We start from the raw sequence: 23,949 nt of genomic DNA, 5'->3' as shown, positions 1-23,949 counted from the left end.
TGTGTGCATTCATTGTTTGTAACTGCAATCAACATTTGTTACCGTGGTCGCAAGATGGCTGCCACCATGACAGTAAATTTTCTTCGAGTAGCAATAGAAATACGTTAATATCAGTTTGTGTCTGAGAGACATTATTTCAGTAACTAACTTGACAACAATAACAATATTCTTCTGGAACTTGCATAATTTTCAGCACCCATTTTATTTCTTCAAGTGTTAATGAAAAAATATGTCCACTCCTGGGCCAATCCATTTGCTAGCCGGATTGTCTGGGGTGTGATAAACTCTGGTGTTGGTCTACTAAATTAATTGAGCTAACGTCAATACGCATTGAAGAAAGTTACTAGCGATTAAAGAAACTGGTAAACTAACGTTTATTGATTCCTCATCTAATTAATTCATTGCACACACTAATATAAAAATTTACGTAGATGAAAGAAAGCACTACTTCGAATATCAGACCACACTACTTCAAATCATGTGGTCATTTATTGGCATCATTGTTTTAAAACCACGTAAATCAAACAGCATTACAGTGTTTTCTCGCATAATCATCGCACATTTTATTCTAAAATAAAGTTTGAAAAGTAGGGGTGCAACGATTATGCGGAAAAAAAATTTTTTTGTTAGATAAAGTTATTCATAAAACCCAAACCCATTCATGGAAAGTACGTTTATTTAAAAAGGGAAGTATAAAAGAGCACGCCACACAATTTAAATTAATAAGTCATACAACAAAAACCTTTCTTCAACTTTAAATAGAAAAACATCTGTGATCCAAATGCAAGCCGAACGAACGCGTAACTACCGTAGTACACAAAACGAAAGAATGCGGGCTATCAAATCTAATTAACTCAGCATCTGATAGAGAGCGTTCATTGTATGCAATCGGCAAGATATCAATATTCGGCTACATGCGCGCGCTCTATACGGAAAGCAACATAACCAAACATTAATGATTGCAACGAGCGCTGGCTACAGTTTTGTACACGGTACACCGCGGCGATGCTGATGAACGGATGAAGGTTATAATGTTTAGAAAGTCTTTAAAAGATAATTTACACTCAGACAACTTTGTATTTACGTTAATTAAATAAGTAAGTGGTAATGTCTAAATAAATATTGGATTTCTACTTTAAAAAACATTGTTTTACACGGAAAAAATACCCACACAAAGCGATCGGAATCTAATAGCGGGACCAAAAACATTATGCGACGTTTACGCGAGAGGTTTTTTTTATCCAAATTTTGACGCCCTAAAATATGGGTGCGATAATTACGCGTGTGCGACCATTATGCGATAAAAGAGGGTACTTCAAGGGGGGTGTACTTCATGTTTAGATAAAATAACCCACCTCAAAAAAACTGTGGGATCACAATTACAGTAAATACACAGTAACCGGCATTTTACACCAGCATGACTGTAAACCCTTGTCTTTAAACTTGTAAACTGCAAAGATACAGGTGTGGGCTGCAGTCTTCTGGTGTAAGACTGGTTTCAGATCTTTGAAGCACAAATACAGTTAATTCTGAGCTTGCAAAAGGGTAACATTTTCCGGCAAAATATTTACACATCCCCTTTTTTTTTTTGTCATAAACAGATATAAATTTTAACTATTTGGGCACTTCAACATGAAAACTGCATTTAGAATGTGCATGTTTACAAGTTTCCCATACAAAATATCTTTGCATATGTAAGCTCTCGACTATATTACCGACCATGAAAAGATGTTTAGCAGTATTTTCCTCTTTTGTTTTAAGAATTTACTTAATGTTGTAATAACAAAATAAATAATGAAAACAAAGAATAAAAGAATGCAATAAAAAATCTCAGCTGGTACACAGAAAAAAAATACTACATGCAACACAGTGCTATAAGAAAATAATCATAATTTTTTACAAACTCAAGTTTAAAACAATGCGTAGCTTTTTCTTTAATTCATTAGCCATTTTAAATGTTGTATCACCCTGTCTTATACCACAAAAGAAACATCAAAAGAAACCTCAAAAGAAAATTTTCTGCCATTAGCAGTAGCATGTGATTTTCAAAAGTGCAAAAAATTCTCAGTCATGAACTATTAACACAAAGGTATTGTGTATAAATAAATGCCTTAGTAACCTAACAGTTTTTTATACAGAAATATTCTTACCTTCAGACTTTTAGGCTGCTGCTTCAATTCTAAGGCATGCTTCTTTCGTAGCTCTCTTTCTGAGCGCTCCATATACTCTTCTTGATTTCGTAATTCAGTCGCATGTTGCCTGTGAACTTGATCTTCACGTAGCTGGTGCACAGCACGCTGTTGCCTGTACTCCAGTTCTTGCGTCTTTTCATGATGACGCAATAACATAGCATGTGCTTGTTCTAACTGTTGTTGGCGTTTTGTAAGCTCCTATAAAGAGTACACAAAAAATGTTAAAAAATGCAATAATCAAATAATTCTATCATGAATTTTAGTTGCAAAATAATTTTTTTTTTTCATTAGTAACCATCCATTTATACCAAATGGTTTATTATTCGGTAAAGCATAGATCATTTGAACCCTTTACATGTTTGTAACAAAAATTTTGATATCTGTAAACAGTTTGGTATTGCAACAGTTGTAATGCTTTCTTTCCTCTCTCCCCCTCCCCAAATAAAACACTAGAGAGAGAGAGAGAGAGAGAGAGAGAGAGAGAGAGAGAGCAGCATTATGAGATCAACAATGATGAAGTTACTATGATAATAAATTGTAGATTTCCTGGATGATTTGAGTGCCACCAGCCAATGACTAGGCCAGAAATTTTTAAGTTCGAATTTATTTACAACTTCTCAATTCAAAAAGATGTTTCACACACAACCGAAAAATTAGTGGAATAAATGTTGACATGACTATAATAAGGTGATAAACCCCCAAACACAGTGACAAGGAGACATGACTATGTGCATAAATGTGGTAAAGTTTAGAAAAGTATATGATTCAAATTAAATAAAAGCATTGGATCTAAACATGTTAGAAAATGCTAGATGCCTAAAAATGCTTTGAAACTGGTATTAAATTGCAATAATGTCCAAAATTAATATGAATTTAAATCACACAAAATTTTGAGAGTTTCATTATTAGCATCATATCAAGATAAACAACAAGATGAAAATAAACAATAATGATCAAAGAAATAAAAAAACTCCTCTAAATACCAAAATAAAAATAAATGATTTGTAATGGGACAGAACCAATAAGTTCAAATAACTGCCAGTGAAAGTGACACTGTCCACTATGGGACAAAGAATGTAAACAAACAGTCCCTGATAATGGAAAAGATGCATTGAAAGAATTGTTGTGGACAACTTGTTGAAATGTCCTCTGTTATGTAGTGCCTACCTGCTTGGTGTTTACCAGTTGGCAGTAGCCACGCAATTGCAACAACTATATTTTGTCCAATGTTTGTATTTATCGTGCCTAACACTTAAATCACTAGACTATTGGTGGGAATGAAACAAAATAAAATAAATAAATTATCCTTATCAAATATGAATTAATTCGATGTGCTTTGTCAAGAATTGGAGGCTTTCAAAAATAGAGAAGAAAAGTTTACTTGTGTCTTCACTTATTATGAAAACATATAGACAGCAACATGTGGGAAGGACATTTTTGTGAAAGCCTATTGCTATCCATGGCTAAGAAAAAAGAACCAATATATCTATATCTATATTTTCATGGAGAGAAAAAACCTAATGGTTTTGAAATCACGTATACTATGTGATGAAGCAGGGTACATAGTTATCATTATTTATGTCTTGTTTGCTAAATGTTCCAGTGTTTACGTGTCAATTATATGACAATTGTTGGCTAAATAATAAAAAAAAATTGTTTCCTACAAAATAAATCACTAGTGTATAACCCAGAAAACCAGTATATCTATTGTCTATTACAATAAAGTTATAATGAGAACTAAAATACATTTCATTTTATTCTAAAGGATGTATTAGTAAAGCTGAAATAGTTTTAGTGATGGCTTAAACATCCCCAGTCCCATATATTTTAATGTACTTTTAATTCTCATATCTTGGATATAGGTAGGTACTGCCTTCTTCAGTTCTAAAGCATTAATTTCTAACTCAAAAACTGCTTGAATTTTGTTTCATGAGAAAGGCACGTTACTTCAAAATACTGATTTTTCTTAACCCCTTTCCACTGTGTATTTGCACACACACACATAATTTAATAATAAGGTTAGCGGCAGAAGAGTTGTAGTCTTTCTGTAAAAATAATTTCAAAAAATGGTACTCTCAATGTTCCTAGATTTCTCCCAAAAATGGCATTTTAAAATTCCTACTGGATTATAAAAAATCTTAACAGACGGAGGGCAATAAAGTCCAGGGAAATGAGGTAAAAACATTAATAAAAACAAAAAAAAATATATTTAAATGAAAAAATAATACTTAAAATTGCTGCAACATTGAACCAATAAATAGCTTTTTCAGATTTTTTATTTCTATTTTTACAGAAAAGCCACTACATTCAAAAATTACTGCTCCTGCAGGTGATTTTATATGGCTTATCCACTGTATAATTGGATGCAGAAAAAATAAATATGTAAAAACTGTGAAAAATTATCGGCTACATTTGTTTTGCCTATTAGCAAGTTATGTTATACGAATCTAATTAGATAGTACCAGTCATTAGGTTTATGCTGCCCGGACAAATAATAGGTTTTAATCTTACTTAAAGCATTTAATTTTCCTTGACTTTAATATTAATGCTTCGTAGAAACATGAAACTATCTTTGTTCAGTAAATAGTTTCTGGACATGAGCACTTTCATATTATAGACCTACTTAAATTTAATCTATAACAAAGTTTTCTTTGCGGGGGTTTTAGTTTCCTTGGCAAAGTGAAAGTAAAAGTAATAGGAATTGTATTCTTCTTTAAAAACTTACCACTGCAATCAACCTTTCTGTAATCTGCAGCGACGAAGTGTTTTGAGCACACACGCATATGTGCCGAGATTTGGACTTATGCTATCGCCCCTGCGAACATTTATTTTCCATAATTCAAAACGCTATGTTTCTTTTCGAAAGGTTTGAAATGCTATTTCAGACGTAAAACATAAACTCTTACAATAAGAGACGAAACAATATTGCACCATTATTTTAATACTTGAAACAGAAAATTTTATTACATGCTTCCTTGCAACCTTATGCAGGAACTGTTTTCTGTCCCACAATTCCTTCCTTCTTCAGAGTTATCACGTGACGTGTCATCAGAAGGTGCGTACCTCAAGACATCCATTACGAATAGACAACAAACTGCCTAAAAAGGCTTCCAATAACTATAATAGTGAATATGATCACTAGCAGGTAAATTTTACTTGTTATTGAGTGATATTAACCCAATGAAAGTACACAGGGCAGACAGAAAAATATGACAGGTCTCGTTAAACAGTACACAAGGCAAAAAAAAATTCAAGATGTCAGTGAATCCTGCACTCTGTTTTACCTCCCCTACTTCCAGCCATGTCAGTTTATGCTTAAAATATTCATTAGCTGCATAAAACATGACATGTCACCCAAGTGTATGAGGCAAGACAATAGGTACACCTATCCCTCACTTAGCACGGCTTCAGATTATGTGAATTCATTTAGCGCTATTTTAATTTTACTGCCCCAGTCTCAAATAGCACATCTGTAAACTTCAGTTAGCACGAAATCTCGGCAGGCAAAAAAAAAAGTCGAGCACGACACCACGAAGTCTGTTTCAACTTCTGTGAACATGTGCTGTAGGAAACATTTAGCCAAACAAGGGGGTGGAAGAGAATCGTGCGCAGGTCTGTCTACGCTATCGGCTGTTGTACAAACATCAGCTGTGGCAAGTTAAATTGCGGCTATGGAAAGTAAAGGACCAAATGTTTTTTACATCCGCGCGTATGCCGCCGTGCCGTACCGTTGTCGCTTGGCCACAGACCGGACCGTGAACTCAGTCTAGCCAGTGGCAGGGAATTCTCTCAGACAAAAGCACTATGCCCATTCAGCTGCCGGTAACTGTACGTGCTTGATCACTCATAATGCATAGTGTTCAAGTATTTGAGACAAAACTAGAAGTATTACGGCACACAGATTGTCATGATGGCCACGCTTATGTTGGTAGCACTTTAGTTTTAAGCAAGTTAACTGTGCGCACAATCGTACGAAATAAGGACTCTTACCAAAAGTTGATATAAGTCTGATGCTGTTGTTTGTACTAGCGGGAATATATTTGACATTAGATACCGGAGCAGAAACGAACAGATGATTTACGTGGAAAAGGTTGTTAAATGAATGTTGCAATGAAAAAAAATTGGCTTGACAGGATTGGTGTGAACCAGGTGGTGATACAGGGTGTCTAGGGAAATGATCAGAAAAAATTCCTGTACAATTCCTGTACATTCCTGTACATGTCAAAAATGAAAAGAATACATGTAAATCATACGCAATAAAATTTTACCCCAAAATCATGATAGTACATGCAAAATTGAACAAATGCAATAAATTACTAAATTACTACTGTATGTAATGAGAAAAAGCATTTTAACAAAATGATCATCTAAAGATGCTATAAACATCAAAGACATATGCAGGCCTACCTTCTCACTGGAAATGTTGGAACTTCAAATTCATTATTAAAACATTGGAATTTTTCATTTGTCATGGTTCGATAGTAATTGTCTTGCAGCTTGTTTGGTCCATAGTCACACTAGTACAAAACTGTGAGAAGTTTAACTGTATAGTGTCATGCAATACATAGCCCTATACTATTTTTTAAGATCTTTCACCTTCTCATCGATGGCAGATACTGCACGCTGTACATCCTCAAGCAACATGAGTTTCTTCGCCTCAAGCTGTTTGATCTCAGTAGCTGCACGTTTTCTTTCTTCCGCTAGCTTGAAAATTTTCTTATTTGCACACTGCTGCTCTGCAAGTGCCTCACTGTACATGGAATAAGCATTCCTCACTGCATGAATCATGGCTTTAGGAATGTCTAGCTTCATCAGTCCACCCGGCTCATTACTAACAAAATCAAAAATACGACGCTGGGCTATGAGTGATGGTTCTTTCAGATTTTCGACTAAAATTTCTTTGTTCACTGAAAATCCTCGTTCGATGTTAGCACTGCCGTGAGACAAAATTAAAAGTAGTTTGACTACTTTAAAGAGGTTCTCATATTCCTTCTTTCCTTCTATAAACTGCACCCAGAAGGTATCCAAGCGAGTTTCAGACTTAGAGTAGGTTTTCATTTCTTCAATGACATTTGATTGCGAGCAAAGAAACCTGTACTCTCTATCAGCCCTTTCAACAGTGCTAGCTGGCAGAAGATTGGCCGTAAGGAGGTGGTCAAGAGCAGTAGTAAGTTGTTTTACACAACTATCTTTGGAAGAAATATGATAAGGGTTCAAAAAAGTAAGAGCCTTGGTAAGAGAATACTTCAGAGGAGACTTCAGCAACAGGTTACTCACAAAAAATTGCAGGACATTCCGACACTCTTTTCTGAAAATTAAAATATCTTTCTCAGAGGCATTCTTACACTTCCTTAGTGCTGCACGGGTACTGTAACCAAGCTCAACATGTTTCACATCCTTGAGATTTACAAAAGTCTTATCTGCATTCTGTTTGAAAACATCAATTTTGTGAAGAGGAGTTTTCTCAATAATCTCGGTTTTCACAATTCTTTTCATAGCAGTCATTACAATAAATGTCAAACAATCGAAAAGAAATGGTGCCATTGGAGAATCAGACTGGAATTCTACCAAAAATGGTTCAACGTCACTTGCCAGTGCCTCAAAGAAAGCTATTTTCGCTTGCAGGAGTTTGTCTTGCAGGGCTTTACATACAACAGAAAAGCTATTACAAGATGGTTCCTTTGCTGTGGTTTTGACTATGTTGACATATTTTTCAACAAGTGGCAATATTTCCATTGCTCTCCTCGCTACTTTGCCATTTTCAATCCAACGAATTGAGCAAACCCTCAAAGGAAACACGTGTGAGTTTGAAGCCTCTGTATAGTCTCCTCGTCGACTTGGAGCCTCTTTAAACAAATTGTAAAGGGCTCTAAGAAACTCAATTATCTCCCAACCAGATTTCTTGATGCCTGTCTTAAAGGCATTGTGCACTGTGTGTAAACCACAAGAACCAATATCTAGTAACTGTGGGGATTCTGGGTCAGATCTGCTGTCTTGCTGTAAAAGCCTAAGTACTTTGAAATTTACGTTAGGACCATCCATTGATAATTGGATAATCTTCATCATGTCAAATCCTTCCAAGCCAGTTTTCATGGCTTGTAAGAGATCTTCAGCTGTAGCGTGATTCAAAAAGATGGATGTTACATACCTACACATAACTTTATTTACATTTGAGTCCCAAATTCTGACAGACAAGTCCATCTGTTGTTTCTGTGCAATTTTGTTCACACTCTCATCAAAACCCAACACGAAATGTTCACACTCTTTCAAAACACTTTTCAACTTATCATAAAAATAAGGAGCAAGTCCATAAACTATGACATATGAAATTTTATCTTTTTGAAGTTTCATATTGTTTGCAACACGATCGTTGGGAAACATTCGCTTGAACATGTTTACGCTACTAGCAGCGCTGCGTAAGGAGTTATGATTCATCACCGTTTCAAGACACCACAAAGCTTCGGCACGAGTCACATCGTCTTTAAGAAGAAAATTATCCAAACAGCGGGTTGTAGAAGCAGATTTCGGGATTAACGAATCTTCAGCAGGTAGATTCATACTCGCACCAGGAATAACAGCAGCTGACGAAGGTTGAATTACAGATGAAGATGGTAAAGGTGAAGGTTCAGATGCTTTAGATGTTTCAGGGGCAGATGTAGTAGCCCAAATTTGAATTGGCGCTGTCTTATCTACACTATTCACATTTTTCTTATGCTTGTTTCCACTGGCATGGCTTGTAAGAGCTGTTCTTCCCATGGAAGTAATGGAAAAAGTAGTCCCACAGACTGCACACCTAGCAGAGTGACGATCATCCTTGATGTCTTCAACCCAAGGGAATTCTACTTTCCAATCCGTTTGAAACGAAATTTTCCCTCTCACCCGACGAGCCATTTCAAGTCCCTAAAAATTATAAAATTACTATTAGGTAACTTCAATTTTTCATTACCATATTTACTCGTGTGAATGCTTCATACTATGTCTCTAACAAATATGTAGTGTAATCTTTATTCTTTTTGGCCAAAATGTTAATATCTGTAGCAGGTATTGTCAGGTATACAGTAAACCCTATATATCTCAGACCTCGATGTCCCAGACATCGGGTGACGGACAAAAAAATGTTTCAACAAACCACATAATATTGCAAGATAGTAAATTTTATATAATTTCTGGAAGCTACAAGGCACGAAAATTGCAAAGTTGTGTTTACAATTTGTACAAAAGAAATACAGTATGTTTACCCAGGAACGGGACAAGCGCACGCACGTGATAGCTATTTTCTCCCGCCTATTATCACTATTTCAATTTATTACGTTTATCAATGAGGCTATCAATAAAAGAATTATGTTCACAAAATTACTGACTAGTGAAATGTATGTGCGCACGCAGTTTGATGGAGTACTGTGCCTTCCAGAGTAAACAAAAGAACATTAAAAATTTTCTCTCTAAAATATTTTAAGTTTAGAATGGGGCGTTTACACGGGTAAATAAGGTAACTTATTTGTTGGAAAAGTATTTAATTTTGCTTAGGCATAGGGATACAACCTTTGCAAGGAAACTGAACGCCAAACAACGCAAAGAAATGTGTTTTGTCAATGCATACATTATTATATAGAGACCTGAAAAAAGAGTGGTTATTTTTTCTTAAAAGCGGTGTTATTTTTCGCAAAATTTGCAACAAAAAGCGAGGTTATTTTACTTTTATTTGCAATTTTATTTGACTGCATATAATTAAAAAAAACTGAACCGAAACCAAATGTTTAAATAAGATTTTACAGAGATTCTGTTTTGTAATTGGTTTACCTTTTAAATTTAAAACTTAAGAGTATAAAAATTCAAACAGAATATGTTTGAATTTACTTATCAAAAGACAGCAACCTTCCCGGACATTTTAAAGGAGGTTATGAAAATCAGCAGCGGTTAAAATAGGCATACGTAACGCTGTTTCGATGCACAACGTGTAGTTTTTCAGCTAAGCTTGGTACGTGACGATATCGGGTGGTTTTGGTGTTGTATTCTGAGATGGGAAAGACGTGAAAATGCACAAATTCATGCAAAATTCGTAGAAATTCGTGAAAAAGTCTGAAAAAATTATGAAATCGCTTTTAACTTTAAAACATTACAACTCGCGTTATTTTTCGAGTTTATCGCGATCGCGATTTTTTCAGGTCTCTAATTATTAGCAACAAATTCCGCCACCTCTGAATGCAAATATTCCACTTTGGAAAATTAAAGCAGTACTTACGTTTTACTGTAAATACTTAATAATCCACATACACGCATTGCAACGAAACACAAACACTGGATAGCGGAAAACGGCGGCAGAATGCTGTTAGACGGCGCCAGACGTCTGAACGAGAGATTGTGAACTGGTGTGTGTGCGTGCGCTCGCGTGGGTGAGTCACACAAGCAGTGTTGCCAAGTCTATCGCGCTGTCTCCGGGTGCCGCATGGACCTGTGAAGACTCGCGTCCCACTTAAAACTTATTGATAGTTTTTAACGGTATTTGTTGGTCAGCGATGATGATCCAGAAATGAAATGCAGCATAACACGTTTTAATAAAACTTTGTTTTTATCCCCGGATTTATGAAAAATTCCTGTTACAATTCCCGGATTTTTCCTGGCAGTTATAATTTCCGTACAATTCCCGGCTTTCCCGGTCACTAGACACCTTGTGATACGCGAATAAGCACTTTGATTTTTGAAAAATAAAATTAAAATTATCCCGACAGTAATACCGGTTTCACTGCCAGTAAAGGATGTTTTGGAAAAGTATGCGACGTAAGTTGTAGGTCACGCCCAGGCAGGCAAGTCGGCCAGCCAACTGACGATGAAGTACATAACCATGTATCTTCCATTATGCAGTGTCGTATTTGTCATACAAAGTGTGATTAGAGGCATGTAAAGATAAATGGTGTGACTAATTTATAGTTGAGTGTTATTCAACCCATTTATATTATTTAAAGTATATTCCTGCACAATTTTGGAACACATTAAATAAATTAGCCTTGCTATTTATGGAAACTAATGCTTCAGAATACGCGATTTCGAATAACACGAGCATTTTTAGGAACAAATTAGTCAGGCTAAGTGAGGGATAGGTGTACCTGGGCACAAAGATCAGAGTTCTTGTGAGTAATGCAACTGTGCCATGGAATAAGCAGAACCACCATCATTGAGCGCGCAGCTGACCTCAAGGTTTTCTGTCGGTGGCGGATCACGTGATCATCATGTGCACGTGGTAAAAACTCCCGACCATGTGGCTGCGCATCACATCAAGAGGTGAAGGAGACTGTTCATGCAACCGTATGTGAGACTGTACATAAGTGTTAGCATGAGTGTAAACATGTATGACAACAAGTGTTTAGGTCACTGTTATCCAGACCTAAAAAAAAAGCAGGGTGCAGAATCCCAGCGAAGTATAAACAAGATTACTGTTGTGAGTACCGCATCTACAATATAACGTGCGGAGAGAGGTCGTGCCCTGAAAGAAGCAGAGAGAACTACCGCTGTGGCGAATGTAGCAACCTGTGGCATCATGGCTGCATTTGTGAGACTGAACAAATGAAACTACTGCGGTATTTCGTATTCAAGTGCTCGTCGTGTGTTGCCTGTCATTCAGATGAGGTACTGTACACCACAACGAAACAAACTTTCCTTTTGACAATCCCTTCTTCCTGACCTTCCCCTACACACAGTGAACCGCTGATGCCCTTCGTTCTGACGACAACCTCTGTTCCATCACAAAACAGCACCTCATTAAACTCACCATCGAGACAACAAAATCCGCATCAGTGTCTCCTTCCCTGTTACCTGTCTTGACACCACTTGCCAGCAAGATGCCTGCATTGCTGAAGCCACACAAATTATGAAAGTCACAGACAGTCTTGCCGCAATCCACAGCACTGTCAATGACTCACTTCATGTCAACAATGACACCTGATTCCGTAACGACCCCGCCATCACCCGACTATGCCTCCACCTTTCAAACCTCAACCCCGACACCACGAAGACACGCCTTGGCACAGCCCAACTCACCACAGATGCCAGATGTATCATCTCCAAATCCCACATCATGATACCAACACCGCCTGGTTTTGCTGTCATCCCAACAACTTTCCCTGCCACATTACCACCCCCCAATCAACATTTACAGTGAAACCTCTTTAATACAAACCTGAAGGGACCTAAAATTTTGCAGTTTGTATTAACGAGGTTTGTATTAACAGGTGCATATGCTCACATTAATAATAATATTCAAAATCATGTATTGATTTTTTACTCGAAAATTAGTCAAATAGAGAATTAAAGAGGCTTGAAAAATTCATTGATTTTTTCTGCACTTTTTTAGTTGCATAAATGTCCTTTACTGCACTGCAAAGTTTGTCGAAGGAAGACAAGACATCAGTGTCTACATCACTAGCAGCCAGAACATTTTCCAAGACAATTAATGCTGAAGTGGACTTCACTCTAAGAATTTTTAAAAAATATTTCAACCTCAAAATTAGTGTCAGAAATATATCAGTTACTTGTCATTAAAGTTAAATCAGTTGAAAAATAAATAAAACTGGAAGTATTTTACTTAATTCAATTTACACTTGCAAAAAAAAACATACGCACAATAAATCTACATGGAAATTAAAGTCTTTTTCAATATTCTGAAGTCTGAAATATGTTTACTCATGTCATCAAATGTAGAGCTGTACTGAAGAAGCCGATTTTGCCAATATTTAGTTGAATCGGCATTTCTGCCGACTTCCGATACGCTTGTTAATTTTCGGCCGATATTACTGAAAAACGAGAGAGACTGCCATAACCTAAAAATCCACGATTACCCTTTTCGCTTTTCGTAGTAGTACTGCATTTTTTCAGATCGCATTATTTCTTCGCAACATGTGCCAAACGTACATATAAAAATTTAACATCCTATTTTTCAATAATGTTCTTTATTTTTAATATGTCATAAATAAATACATTACCGTCACGGTAAATATACATCTCTGTTGTTACGGTAACTGTAGTGCAAATGTGGTAGCTATCGTGCTTCTGTAGTAATTATGGTATCGACAAAGAATCTTTAGTTCTTTTTATGGTAATTATCTTAGGATAACAATTGGGTTTGTACTGTAGTTATGGTACATCATCCAATTTCTTCGTAAGTTGTTGTTCATTTGTCTTTTCTTCATATTTACGTGCTCCATTAATTGGCTGCAGATTTAAGTTGATTTTTACTACTGTATACTATCGTTACTGTTTTTATGACGGTTTCTTTCTAAGAAATGGTTATTATTGCAAAATCTTTATGGTTAAACGATCATCTATTATAATTTATAGTGACGGGACCACATATTTTGTACGATCAATGCGGACAAAACGATAATTCGAACATCGGTACAAGCGGACTTTTTTAACCTTAGTTGTATGGCAATTTTGCCGTGACCGTAGAAAGTATATGATAAACACGGACAATCGATACATGCGAGTTCGATAGATAGAGGTTTGACTGTAGACCATTTACCGTACAAATTATTTGCCGTTAACAGAATTATAGTGAAACTGCGTGCACGTGATTAAAGTGTGCGATTCTTGTTCTAAAATTTCATTCGGTTTATCCGATAATAAAACAATAGTACTCTACGTGAGCGGACGTGAGGTTACTTCGTAATACATAATAACGAATATTTCGTATTAACCGTATTGATTGACATTAAATATGCTATCCCAGTCTGAAGGGGAATTAAAAGTGTTCGAATAAACGCGAACTTTGAAATAATCTGTATTTTATTAACGAGGTTTCACTGTACATCCCATTTTGTGACATCATGTCCAGCACCTTGACGCAATGCCAGAATGTAGCTCCACCACCTGTGTTCGCTCCTCTGTGACTGCCTGGCTTTGCGGCAGTTGGTTGAGCGAAGACAGATGCCCGCCTGTATCATACAGAAGCTGTAGCGGACTCCCCACAGGCCAATCCGCCAAGATGCCTATCAAATCAATTGAGAATAAATTCCGAACCAGTCCATTCTCCAAGCCCTCACCTAACATGTCGCATGTTGCACCTTCCTCCGACGCATAGCGTCACACAACCGACACACCACCACCTTGCCTGGCCACCTACGATGCATCACGCGTGTTGCAAGTTGACCAAGTTGCAACGCTGAGCAGAGAAATCGCCTGTCACTGCATTGTCTTGTGTCTTAGTACCTGCCTGACACAGTGCAGGTAAATGCTGTGATGCTCAGAAGCCTAGCGTCAGGAAGCCCAAACGTAACTTCCACCAGCCTGTCACGGACAACCTCAAAGAGCTATCATGCCTGGCAGGCCAAACCATACCATGCAGATTGCCACGCGCGCTTGCTGTTCGCCCACACTGAGTAGCCCAAACCATGTAAACCTTGACCACAGTCACACCCGTCGACCGGCACTATGGCCACCACCGCAGGGACGTCGCCACAGCCACCAAGTAGCACTGGTGGGTAACTCAGCCCCCATACTATGTGTCCCCCAGCATATTCATGTATACCATCAAGACCACAACTGCAAATGTACATATTGCTGCACACCAAATGTCAACAAAGGAGTACAACTTAACCATGCACGATCAATTTAAACACTGTAGTGACATCAGTGATGAAAACAGTACAGCTATACTGATACAAATTGGCAGAAGCAGATTTTGCCTATATTAGTTGAATCTGCATTTCTACAGATTCATGATATACTTGTTAATTTTCGACCTATATTATTGAAAAATGAAAGTGTCAGTATTAATCTAGAAATCCACCAGTACCTTTTTCAATTTTCATACAACTACATACTTTTAACTCGCACCATTTCTTAGCTGCATGTTTCAGCCATACATATCAAACTTGAACATCCTAACATTCATGAATCTAAAACATAGTAAATAAACATATAACCATCACGGTATAATTATATAAGGAAAAAAACTGCTTAAACTGCAAAGAAACGTTTGTAATATTGTGATGCAGACATTTTTAAGTTAAATTACGTAAAGTTTTTAAAATTCAACTAAAAACAACGCAATAACATAGGGCTTCACATAACATAAATTACTTTTACTGTATTCAGTGCAAAGCAATAACATGAAACACATTTCCGTTTAAACGTTTGGTACCATAAATTTTCACCGCCACACATGTTCAGTTGATATTAGAATTCCAGTTCTTGAATTATAAACATGTACAAAGTCTCGTATTCTTGCACAATTTAAATTCTGTTTCTAAATTTTGTATTTCGTGAAGCAATATATTTCATAGTTACCTATTATTAAATATTCTTATTTTATTGAATAATTAAATTATCCAGCTTATATTATTAAATTCATGTTTTATTAAGCAAATAACAGGTTGTCAACAAACAAATGAAAACAAACTTAAGTTACAAGTAAAAAAAAAATTTGTTATTTTCCGTTTTTTCGACTGAAAACGGAGAATGCTTAGTTTGTGGCTAGACTAAACACACAACTGTGCAGTTGCGAATATCAGTTTGAGAGATTTTTTTTAATTGTGATTGTCGCATGCCCACCAACAGCTGATGGCTTTATCGGTGGGCCCAAGATATACATACAACAACATTGGTCTCTGAAGGTACATACACACTCCCCTCGCGTCGGCACCAAGAGCCGGCAAGCACTACCTGAGGAGAATCTGCAACAGGTAGGCATAACCGCAGTTAGCCAACATACACAAGGAGAGAGCGTAACATACCTGCAAAGACAACAAAAAACAGAACCAAATACAAACGTATATAATTTACACAAAGTATACACATAAAATTACACAGAAACACAAACAGAAAACGAGAAATAAAAAACCAACAAGAATCTACCAATATAATTAATATAAATTTATCAATAAAAAACATTGCAAGAATAATTAGAATGAAGAAAGTAAACAATAATTCTTTTAAGGACATATCGAGATGTGTAATTTAATTCACAAGTTTACTTGATAAGAGTTGAAGTATATTGAAATTTGAGATTAATCTATAAATGATATTCTTATTATGCAAAGTACATAACATAGACATCAAACCGCTATGAATTGAACTCTAATTCCTATATTATCAAGAATATATTGATAAATAATTTTGGAGTTGTAACAGTTCTTTATAAAAATTGCATCAAGGTAGGCTCTACAATCTATGAGAGAGGGTAGGAAGGGTGAAGAAAAATGTTTTAGCTTCATAAAATTGATTAGTTTAGTTCGTATATTTTCAATTCTCTCTCAATCAGTTGAGTTGATAGAATTCCAAACTACAGAACAATATTCAAGTTTTGACCTTATAAGTGAGAAATAATGAGAAAAAATTGATTCAGGATTGGTAGCATAATAAATATTAAACTGATTAAAGCTAGGGTTCTTCTTGAACTAGAGAATAAATATATATATGTTGGTGAAAAAACAATTTAGCATCTAAAAAAATACCCATATCTTTTACAGAAAAATATTTAGGTAATACAACATTATCTAATTTATATTCAAAAAGTATAGGTTAATATTTCCTACTAAAAGAAATAACTTTTGTTTTATTAATATTAAGTGCTACTAAATTAAATTTACATCAGTAATTAATTGAATTGATGTCCCATTGAAGGAAAGTACAATCATTTAAAGTATTAATAGTAGAAAAAATCTTCAGATCATCTGCAAATAAAACACCATTAGAGCGGTTGAGAACAGAGGTTATATCATCGATAGAAACATTGAAAAGTAAGGGGGAAAGGGTATCACCTTGGGGACACCTGAACAAATATTAATATTGTTAGAGCAACAATTGTTAGAGACAAAAAAACTTCTATGATTTAGATAACTAGCAAACCAATTTACAAAACTGTCACGGAGACCATTGTTAAATAATTTGTAAAGTAAAATTCCATGATTAACAATATAAAAAGCCTTAGCTAGGTCAAAAAAACAAGCATCCACTGGACCTCTATGCATAACTTGGTAATAGACAGGATTAAGAAAAGAAATAAGATTGGTGGTAGTGGACATACCATTTCTAAACCCATGTTGATTAAGAGAAGAGTTTAATTTTAGTGAGAAATTTAATATTTTTAACATCACTTTTTCAAAACCTTTTTGAGAAACCATTAAGCAGAGATATTGGATGATAATTATAGATACAGTTAATTTGCTTCCATTTTTATGAATAGGAATAACCTTTGCTATTTCCCAAGATTTAGGAAAGACTTGCGTCTTTAAACTTACATTAAATATGTGAGAAAGAAGAGGTACAAGTAAAAAACAAACACCCTTTGAATAAAAATTTTGGAACACCATCAGACCCGCAGTACATGAAATATTTAAGGAACTTAATTCCCCAGAGTACTAGAATATCAAAGATTGTAGGAACTGAAATAGTATCGCAACAAGGATTGAAGGTTTTGTTTTGATTAAGAATGTTTGCAGATCCATAAACACTGGCTAAATATTCTGCAAAGACATTAGTTATCACAACAGGATCATTAACTGTAAGATGTAAGAGCAGATTGTTCGTAAAAACCATGTCTCATTAGTTTAACAAAGCACCAGAAATTCTAAGGGCTAGACTTGATATTATCATTAATAGATCTAGTCCATTTAATCTTATCATGCTTGATTAGTACTTTTACATGTTTTCTATAACGTGAAATAAATGAGTAGTACAACATATTATTGTTTCTTTTATAAAGTTAGTGGAAATTTTTTTTTTTTAGATTTAAGTATAAGTATAAGCCCCTGATAGAACCATCAGGGGTACTTAAAAGATTTTTTTTTTGTAAATTTACTGGAAAAAAAAAGATTGATATCATTACACAAATACGTAGCTAGCTGAACAACTAAAAAGTCCACAACTATAAAGTCCACAACTATAAAGTCCACATTATATGAATCATAAAATTTAGACCAGACATGGTTTTTTATAGAACTGTAAAATCAAAGGTGATAGTGCAAATAAATAATTTCTGTAAAACAGAAATTATGTCTTTCTGCTGCAAAGTACCTGTGTTTACCAGTGTTACATCTAAAAGACTTTTCAACACATGTGGTATTTTTTTATGGCACTAAAACATATTAGTTGAAAAATTATTAATGTTTTCTTAATAAAATCTAAGAATTCTGTAGTTGATGCTAGTTTAGTTAAATGTTTTCTATGATGAGCCAATGTATAGCTATGTAAATTGTGTTCAATTGTTTATTGTAAAATGTTTAATGACAGTGAACTTTAAGCAAGCACTCACTTGTTTTTGTATTAATATTATTGCTGGTATCAAAAAAGAAATCCCATTTAGTTCATCTTAAGATTTCTTTCTTTTTAATTAACTTTTGTTTATGCAAACTAAACTACATGCATTGCATTCTTTTCTTAGAATGAGAAATGTTGGGTAATTTAGTGAATTTATAAAAATGTTTTAACAGCAATGTGTTTTCCCCCGTATCAGTTCGGAATCGGTAAATCTGCAGCAGTTGTATCGGCATATCTGGAAAAATTTGTGAATCGGTACAGCTCTAGTAAACAGTACCTGCTAGCTAAATGTAAACACTGTCCCCACCCACATCACCAATATCAACGTGATGAAGATAGTACTGCAGCAGATTCCTTTAGGATACATTTGGGAGGGTTGGGGGGAACGCGATCAGAATTAATGTTGCCTAGCCTCCTAAGATCCCGAAGTGACATTTCACCTCAACGCATCCTCCATGCCCCCACATTGTTGAAATATCCTGCACACGTGTGTTCTGTAAAATGAGTCATGTAGAATCAGTGCCACTTAAGCTTAATTAAAATAAACTTAATAAGTAAATAAAAATAATATGAGAGTATTTGCTAATTATAAGCAATTTATTGATGGGTTCATTTTGTTTTGCCTTTACACTAACCACCGTTTTGTTTAATACCTGCAGCCAGTAGTGCAGCGTTCAGCCCAGTCTCTGAACATCACCCATGGTAGGATGCTTACCACAATCCAAGGACTTGAACTTTTTTCATAACTGATACAGTCACATCTGCCATTCGCTTAAATATTTCTAAACCTTAATTGCTCTTCCTCGGAGACAAATTCGAGTGATAGACTATTTACTTAATTATTTTTATTCAGTTTAACAGATTTTTTTTTTCAACTTAATCGAAAGCTTAACTATGTCCCGACCACATGGTGTCCTGGACCACAACTTAAACCGATTCTGTGTTGTCATGCTTTTGAACAGTTTCACTTGCCTTTTAATTATAAGGTAACAAAGTATAAGAGCTGCATTAAATGAATAAACACTTAACAGATATCTTAGTGTACCATTTTAAGTGACCCCATATTTACAACCAAGTTACTGATGCATGTGCGACACCTAAAGAGCCCACGGGTGCCAGAACCTGTGGTCTGATGAAATTCGGGAACACGTGAGTCTTGCTCCAACGCAGGTCGCGTCACGACCATGTAACCAAGAGTCTCCGCCAGGTTCGCATGCCATTCCACGTGATAACTACTTAACCAACCAATGACGATAAGAATAACCACCCCAGTAACTCTTACCAAATCGAATGAAGATTGAGGGGAAACTCTGTCTTACTGCTTTATATTATGCAAAATGTTTATCTTCATTATTTAAAGCATTCAAAACATAATCCTTTTATTCATTGAATAATTTCAATGGTAGCACTGTTTAAATTACCTACACAGTAGTTTTTTTAATAACATAACAATTAAAGTGTTAATCAAGATAACATTTTTTTTTCATGCTACTGTAAATGCAGGTCTGGGAGTCATCTTTCTGTGATTTTTTTATGATAGAAAATTATTTTCAGCAGCTTTATTACACAAAATGAACATGAAACACAAAAAATACACTATGCTCTAACCATAAACTATTATTCCTTAGCCTCAAATTAAAAATTACCACAATTTAAAGTGTAAACTAATGGGAACAAAGGTTATGTTAACATAAGTTCTTACATTTTTTGTCACTTTTTATAAACCATATTTACTTCATTTAAAAATGTAAATTATTAAGCATTTCAAATGTCATGCCACATACTAAAAAAAAAAACATGAAAATTGTAAAACACATAGTAACATTTACAAAATCATCACTAAATTTCACTAAATAACCAAATATATGAAGACACCAAATAAATTATTTTAAGCTGCTACTCAGTACAAAGTTGTGCGATACACTGATCCTATTGATTGGCTGCTCTATGATAGAAAAGATGTACATTTGAGACACAAATATACTACGTATGTTATCAAATATTTTTTCCCATATTACAAATCTATGATATATGTTGCTATGCAGCACAGAGTTGTGCAATACACGGATACTAATGACTGGCGCTGTGGTATAAAAAAGTACATTTGAGATGCAAAAATACAATGGTATTAAAATTTTTTCCCATATTACAAATCTATGTTATAATTTTAAGGACAATGTAAATTTAGAGAATGTTCAGCATTGGTTTTAATCTACGTATGTTAAATGACCCTAAAATATAATAATTATTGCATGAGAAACAAATATGAGGTTTCACTTTAATACTGTTAGAATATAAATTTCCTTATTTTTACACGTCCATGTATTTTATATAATATGATTTTTTTAATTCCTTACAAAAAAAAACTGTTGAGCCAATATGTAAATGTTATCCTTGGGAAATCAAAAATGCTCCTATTGACCATTATATCTATAAAATAATTTTTATACAAATATTTTGTATGAACTTGTAAGAAATATAAATTTTTTACAAAAACATCAACATCCAGACATAACAAAATAAATATAAACAAAGGTTTGATAGCTACCAAAGTATTTTAAAAATATATATATTACTGCTATTCATTATATTCATACCTCTCTCAGTAATTCTTGTTCTAAGCTATGGAAGACAAGTAATTTTTTTCTTCGGAACTTGCGAATTTCCAAATCTAGGTATTCCTTTTGACCCCTTATTAGCCTTTGTTCTTCTTGGGCTTCAATTTGTTTTAAGTTATCTTTCTGGCTTCTGAAAAATATAAATATGTTAAAAAGACATGAATGTGCAAAATTATACAAGATTAAATGCATAAAACAAACTTACTGCAATGTTGCATCTCTCTGTCTCTTTGGTGTTGATTCATCTAAACTTAGCTCCCGTTTCCATCGTTCTTTGTTTGCTTTGTACTCTTTTTTCTTCTGAGCTTCAAAAGTTTTACGGTCCTGTTCTTGGCGAGATGTTATTTCTTTCTGTAATTTTTTCTCTGCATTCATGTTCTGCTTCGACTGAAAAGATAATAAAAAAAATTATACTAATAACTTTTTAACACATGTAAGCAATAAAATAGGTATATTAGCGACAAAAAATTTTTTCAACTCATATTGGCTCACAAAGGTGTAGAAAACATATGAGAAAGAATAACAAATTTCTAGGTAAACATAAAAATGCATACAAAACAATACCTTTCAAAAATCCTGTGTAGTAAGTTCGAAGTTAACTAATTTTTAGAAACTAGGAGACATGTTTAGAAATAGATGTAAACTTTGTGGTATACATACAAATTTGTATTTAAGATCATTATCAGAACACGTATGATGACACATACTTTCATATACATAACCATACATTTAATAGAATTAATCACAAAGCATCAAACTAGCATGGTCAATGGTCAGATCATTCACCTCATACCAAGGTGATTAGGGTTTCAAATCCCACCATGGTTGTACCTGGATTTTACGCACGTAGGAAATGTGGCAAACACAGAAATCCGGAGGTTTGTTCTCTGGATACTATCACTTCCCCAACCAAAGCAATTTTTGCTGCTGCATCTCAATGCTTCACCTCTCACTTATCTCTAATGACCTCAATACCAACGTGACTTGAAACCCTCAATCATTTTTTTCAATTATGTATTCATTTACACTAGCCGAGCTCTATAAATTTATTACCTCCAAGTCAATTAGCTTTATACTTTTGAAGGAACACAAAATAAGGTGTGTCTACGATAAATTTCGATAACATTTAATAATGCATGAATCGCGGTTTCCTCTCTACTAAATATTAACAAACTTCCTGGAAAATAGCTTTCTCCCGCATTATGGCTTATCACAGTCAATAAAATTTTAAGCTTTAATAGAAGTTGATCAATAAGTATGGTATGTCTTTAGCTAAATGCATACTACTTGCACCATTGGGCAAGTGGACACCAAAATTAGATATTAAAATTTTCCGTCAGCATTTAGGCCCCCACCTGCCATGGCAGGAAGTGTTACAACAGAAACAAAAGAGTTTTTTCTGCCAAGGTGCAACCTTTCTATCCTGTGAACCTATTCACAAAAAGACAGGGATCTTTATTTCAGGTAAAAGTAGACCCGGAAAAGATAGTAAATATTCTATATATACTTACAAAACTTTTCTTGAAATAGAACATAGCAAAATCCCTTATTTACACTTTTCAAGGGACAACTAGAAAAAAAGTGTAAATTTGGGGGAAAGTCTCCGTTACTACTGAAAAATAATGCTGTACATGAAACTTTAGTTTCTGATGCAACCAAAATATAATCTTTGTGATATTTTAACCTTTATAATATACACATAATTCAATTTTTTTAATGCCATATAATTGACAGGTTAAAAAAACCACAAACTTAATTTCATGAGATCCTAAAAGCAGACCTGATTACCTCCAACAATAAACAGTTTTGAATTCAGATATTTTATTTATGCAAAACATACCTACAACACATAAAAACCACGTATTTTCATACCAGGAAAATAACTTGTAGGAGTTTACTACAAAATTACTGAAATGCTAAGAGTAAACCAACAGCAAGGAAGGTAAACTTTGTACTATACAGTCAAACCTAATCAATAATAATCTGCTTAGTGCGAAAATTCCATTTATGCAAGTACCTTCACAGTCCCGGAAAATGAAGTATGCTTTCCTATTTTATTCAGCACCTTTAATAAGAAATACAGTTGATATGAATCACGAAGTTTTGATCCCTGAAGTTGCTGTTTACATGTATTAGTTGAGAGTTAATTAGAATTTAATTGCCAAAATTTAAAACAATCACATTTTTGTCAACATCAAGTAAACAAACGTTTCTCCAAAGATGTATGTATGTATCCTAAAGCGCAAAATGGTTTAAATACAGGCTGAAAAGTGTAACTCTAGTGGCGATGTTAGTAACTAAACTAGAAAAGAAGCCATTTTGTACACTGAAACTAAAAGGAAAGTACTCTATACCTTATTTATATTGGTCGTCGGGAGTTTACTTATGAAGAAGTTTAGATAATCCACGGTAAGTTCTGGTATTTTCTTTTGTTCACGCACATGTGCCATAATCTGAATTTTGAATGTGTTGTACTGTAAAATTACTGCAAAATGTAATTGTAATGACCTTAAATTGCAAATTAAATTTCAAATTATCAAAGAAGTTGATGATGAAGAAAAAACAAAAACTGAAATCGCTAGATTGTTCAACATTCCTTAATTGTTCTTGTTGACAATATTTTAAATTACGTAAAGATTAATTCTGCTTTTACGAGTTCATGCAGGTTAACTAATTAAAGAAAGCAAGGTCCAAAACATGAGGAAAAGGAAGCTACCTTGTTGCAATGGTATCAAGAAATGTGTGCACCAAACTTGCCAATTACTGGACCAATAATGCAGAAGAAAGCAGATTACTTAGCATCGAGGTTAGGGATTTCTGCATAAGTTCAGCAGTGGTTTGGTACAAACATTTAAGGATCACAACAATCTTGTTGGCAAAATGATATG

At 34.7% G+C, this 23,949-nt stretch overlaps 2 protein-coding genes across 6 annotated transcripts in view; both read right to left on the bottom strand.

The window, feature by feature from the left end:
* LOC134529407 (serine/threonine-protein kinase Tao) overlaps positions 1–23,949 on the bottom strand; it is a 172,803-nt gene that overhangs the window by 95,241 nt on the left and 53,613 nt on the right. For all 5 annotated transcript variants that reach the window (XM_063363445.1, XM_063363443.1, XM_063363444.1 and 2 more), the window contains 3 exons: positions 21,267–21,448; positions 21,041–21,191; positions 2,151–2,390 (listed from right to left, as the gene is read on the bottom strand). In XM_063363445.1, the coding sequence (XP_063219515.1) occupies positions 2,151–2,390; positions 21,041–21,191; positions 21,267–21,448 (573 nt within the window). The remainder of the gene's footprint in view (positions 1–2,150; positions 2,391–21,040; positions 21,192–21,266; positions 21,449–23,949) is intronic.
* Positions 2,399–20,966, bottom strand: LOC134529408 (uncharacterized). Its single transcript, XM_063363448.1, has 2 exons — positions 10,435–20,966; positions 2,399–9,092 (listed from the first exon to the last, which is right to left on the bottom strand). The coding sequence occupies exon 2, from the start codon at positions 9,081–9,083 to the stop codon at positions 6,768–6,770; it is 2,316 nt and encodes a 771-aa protein (XP_063219518.1). The 5' UTR covers positions 9,084–9,092; positions 10,435–20,966; the 3' UTR covers positions 2,399–6,767.

The sequence above is a fragment of the Bacillus rossius genome, chromosome 2 (genome assembly GCF_032445375.1).
Source record: "Bacillus rossius redtenbacheri isolate Brsri chromosome 2, Brsri_v3, whole genome shotgun sequence".
Classification (NCBI taxonomy): Eukaryota; Metazoa; Arthropoda; class Insecta; order Phasmatodea; family Bacillidae; genus Bacillus; species Bacillus rossius.
Note: the sequence above shows the minus strand (reverse complement) of the source record. Positions and strands in the feature narration are given on the sequence as shown.

Coding starts and splice junctions, on each gene's coding strand:
- LOC134529408 (XM_063363448.1), bottom strand. CDS start 9,083: ATGGCTCGTCGGGTGAGAGGGAAAATTTCGTTTCAAACGGATTGGAAA.